The sequence below is a fragment of the Lathyrus oleraceus genome, chromosome 2 (assembly GCF_024323335.1).
Source record: "Lathyrus oleraceus cultivar Zhongwan6 chromosome 2, CAAS_Psat_ZW6_1.0, whole genome shotgun sequence".
Taxonomy (NCBI): Eukaryota; Viridiplantae; Streptophyta; class Magnoliopsida; order Fabales; family Fabaceae; genus Lathyrus; species Lathyrus oleraceus.
Genome location: NC_066580.1, coordinates 425,976,670 through 425,980,772, shown reverse-complemented (window position 1 = coordinate 425,980,772; position 4,103 = coordinate 425,976,670). Strand labels below are relative to the sequence as shown.

The window sequence follows — 4,103 nt, the reverse complement described above, 5'->3', positions numbered from 1 at the left end:
TTGTAACACTTGTGTTTTGAGCAAACTCTAATTCATTCTTGGGAGAACCACATGGTAAAGATAGATATTAAAAAAACGACACCACTGACTCTCCATGCCATGCCATGCCATAATAGAGTCAACCAAACTCTACCTCTTAAATACTAGAAACTCTTGTGACACGTGCTCACTATTTTTCTTTTTTCATCTCATTAGAGGAAACTTAATTTTAACCAAAAAATAATTATAAAGTTTCTATTAGCTGGATGGAGTTTACGTCTGTGGAAATCGAGCTGTAATCTAAAACTTCTCTTCCTTTTCCCTCCTTCCCCTTTTTCTTCTTTCTTCATTTTCTTTTTCAATCAAAACTTATAACCAACTCTATAAATACCTCTTATGTTCAACTTATTTTGTCACAAACCACCTTCTTCTTCTCTTTCTCTTATAAAATAAACTCATTTACTCAAATAGTCACATAAAACATATACATGGAACTTAGTATCATGTTATGTTTCTTTAGTTCTATTCTCTTCATTGTTCTCTTTAGAATATTCATCAAACCATTGGTCTCCAAAAGACAACACTTGCCACTTCCACCTGGTTCAATGGGTTGGCCTTACATAGGAGAAACTTTTCAACTATATTCTCAAGACCCAAGTGTTTTCTTTGCATCAAAAATCAAAAGGTTCAACAAAAAAAAAAAACTCTTCAACTTTTCAATCTTATATTCTTATCCATCTAGAATCTCTTTTCATGGAAAATTTTTACTCAAGTTTTGTTCTATATTTTTTTAGGTATGGTTCTATGTTCAAGTCTCACATTTTGGGGTGTCCTTGTGTCATGATTTCAAGCCCTGAAGCTGCTAAATTTGTGTTGAATAAAGCTCAACTTTTCAAGCCAACATTTCCTGCTAGCAAAGAGAGGATGTTGGGAAAACAAGCTATCTTTTTTCATCAAGGAGAGTATCATGCTAACTTGAGAAGACTTGTTCTTCGCACTTTCATGCCAGAAGCCATCAAGAATATTGTTCCTGACATTGAATCCATTGCTGAAGATTCTCTTAAATCAATGGAAGGACGTTCAATCACCACTTTCCTTGAAATGAAAACGGTAAGTCTCCAAAACAGAGCATAAAAAACAGAACAAAAACAGAGTAAAACAGAGCAGAAAATAGTGAAACTAAAGAGATGAAAAAATTAAATTTTTATTGATTCTAGTTAACAAACTTACAAAATAAAAAATGGGGTTTTGTTAATTTTTCAATTTTGGGTTATTGCAGTTCACATTCAATGTTGCTCTGCTTTCAATTTTCGGAAAAGATGAAATTCACTACAGAGAGCGTTTGAAGCAGTGTTACTACACACTTGAGAAAGGGTATAATTCAATGCCAATAAACCTTCCTGGAACACTCTTCCACAAAGCTATGAAATCAAGGAAAGAGCTTGCACAGATCTTGGCTGAGATAATCTCAAGTAGGAGAGAGAAGAAACAAGATTTCAAAGACTTGTTAGGTTCATTCATGGATGAAAAATCAGGACTGAGTGATGAACAGATAGCAGATAATGTGATAGGAGTTATTTTTGCAGCTCGTGATACCACAGCTAGTGTGCTTACGTGGATTGTGAAGTACCTTGGTGAAAATATCAATGTCCTAGAATCAGTGATTGTAAGTGTTTAGGACCCTACCCTTTATTATCCTTAAATCATTGTTTTTGAAAAATAGTTGTTTGGTTTCTAAACTTGGTTTTTTGACATGTTTTATATAGGAGGAACAAGAATCTATATTGAAGAACAAGGAAGAAAATGGTGAAGAAAAGAGTCTTAAATGGGAAGATACTAAGAACATGGTTATAACTTCAAGGGTTATTCAAGAGACTCTTAGAGTTGCTTCAATTTTGTCTTTCACTTTTAGAGAAGCTGTTGAAGATGTTGAATATCAAGGTTAATATTTTACCAAATCTCATATAATATCAATGTTTTAGTAAATATTCATGACAAAATGGTATCGGAAAGTGTATATAACAATACTGTTATACATTGCTTTTGTGATAAAAAAATTATGATTAATTCACACTGCAACAAGAGAGACAGCGTACATAATTATTTAAAAGCTTCTATGATACTTAATTTTTTCATTTTTTTTTACTGTTAGACTCATAGATTCTGTTTTTGTGATTGTGTTTTTTAGGATATCTTATACCAAAAGGGTGGAAAGTATTACCTTTGTTTAGGAATATACACCATAGTCCAAACAACTTTAAAGATCCAGAAAAGTTTGATCCTTCAAGATTTGAGGTAATTATTGAGCAAAAACTATTATACATTGTTACTATTTACCATAGTTTTATTTTTGTTCTTATTCATGTGTTAATCATTTTGTCAGGCTGCTACAAAACCCAATACTTTTATGCCATTTGGAAGTGGAGTCCATGCTTGTCCCGGCAATGAATTAGCCAAGTTGGAGATTTTGGTCCTTTTACATCATCTTACCACAAAATATAGGTTAGTAAAAATTTGATCTTTAGTAACCCTTTTATTTAAATATGATATTTGAATCATCTCTAATCCAATTACGATCATTGGATTTAAGACAGCGAAAATTGAACTTAGATTCAATGGTATGAATATCTGGACGAATCTAAACACGTGTTTAGATTGAAATTGAATTTGACATTTGATATTGTGATTTCGTTAAGTTCGATGGGATTCTAAATATATACTATATTCATTGTTAGAAATCATGTAAACTTTGAAAGTTTGAAAAATTTCTAAGTGTTGTTTGCATTATTGTGTGCAGGTGGTCTGTGGAAGGTACAAAGGATGGGATTCAATATGGTCCCTTTGCTCTTCCCCAAAATGGATTGCCCATCACACTATATCCAAAAAAATAGATATCATTGCAACAAAAGATTGATCTAAGCCAAAACCATATTCTATAGAATCTTTCTATATATGGAAATAATGACTTGTTATGATAGCTCTCAAGGAGAGACTATGTTGCAAATCTTATAAAAAAGAAAGGGAGATCAATTCAACTTTTGCTTTCTTTTTGGCCTATAGACACCTAAAAGGGTAGTCTTGAGAATAGCATTCAAATAGGGATGGAGTTTGTCAAGTGTATATAAGAGGTTTCATAGCTAGAGCAAATAGTTTAAGTTTATTTCATCATTTTTGGACTTTTCATTTTCAAAATTTGAGGAAAAGTCCTCAAAAGATTGTATTGGTAGATGTTACTTGTTAGAGTACAATTTATCTCACTTTGTAACCTACAAATAATATTAGGGTGTACTAATATGTGTCCTAAGGACATTAGTTAGAGACACCTCATTAAATATTTTTATTTACTTGAAAAATAAGTCTTAATATTTTGTGCTTTTAATGTCATACATTTATTTCTTTTTTATAATTATCTTATTTTATTTTACTCATCAAAATTAGGGTTTTTTTTGTTTATATCCATCTCATATTTTTTATTGCAACCATGTAATTTTTAATAAAGGTATAAATACTGGTTAAATCTTATAATTTATATATTTTAATATTTTAAAATGTTGGATGAAAATATGATATTTTAAAATGTAAGTCATCAATTTAAAAATATAAAAATAAATTATTATTTAAAATTATGTGGAAAATTGTGATAGTAAGTTTACCTTCAATAAACTATACACATATATCATAAATTTATTCTACATGGAAATTGAATAAATAATATTTTATTAAAAGTTGTGAGTATCTATGAAGAGAGATGGTGATGCAGGTGATGATGTCAAATTATAAGATCCATACTTCAATTGATGAGTTTTATACCCTTTCGAAAAGCTCCAAGGTCAAAACAAAGTGAATTATTGGAACTTAAACCAACCAAAAAATAAAATAAACTATATTGGGATTAGTGCATGCTTGAATGTAAATGAGTCTATTAGATATATAAATACACTTAACATATAGAACTATTTTCTAAATGAGATAAGATAGCAAGAATGAAAATAGAAAAGAGAACCTAATTGTGATAATCACGACACTACAAGAATTATAGTGGTGATTATTTGTGCTTCTCATTTTGTAAACATGCTTTCAATTATTCAAATTTATATCATATCATATGTTAAGGTTGATTGAAA

The 4,103-nt window shown here is 30.2% G+C and overlaps 1 protein-coding gene across 1 annotated transcript; it reads left to right on the top strand.

Moving 5' to 3' along the window:
• The first annotated feature begins 258 nt into the window (after positions 1-258).
• Positions 259-3,376, top strand: LOC127119909 (abscisic acid 8'-hydroxylase CYP707A2). The gene is made up of 7 exons (XM_051050272.1): positions 259-664; positions 774-1,089; positions 1,259-1,645; positions 1,746-1,920; positions 2,168-2,274; positions 2,363-2,481; positions 2,777-3,376. The coding sequence occupies exons 1-7, from the start codon at positions 468-470 to the stop codon at positions 2,868-2,870; spliced, it is 1,395 nt and encodes a 464-aa protein (XP_050906229.1). The 5' UTR covers positions 259-467; the 3' UTR covers positions 2,871-3,376.
• The last annotated feature ends 727 nt before the right edge of the window (positions 3,377-4,103 follow it).

Bases quoted from the DNA above. Each gene is read 5' to 3' on its own strand.
- LOC127119909 (XM_051050272.1), top strand. From the start codon at position 468: ATGGAACTTAGTATCATGTTATGTTTCTTTAGTTCTATTCTCTTCATT. The intron at 1,921-2,167 runs GTTAATATTTTA...TGTGTTTTTTAG, and splicing joins TGAAGATGTTGAATATCAAG to GATATCTTATACCAAAAGGG. The intron at 2,482-2,776 runs GTTAGTAAAAAT...TATTGTGTGCAG, and splicing joins CATCTTACCACAAAATATAG to GTGGTCTGTGGAAGGTACAA.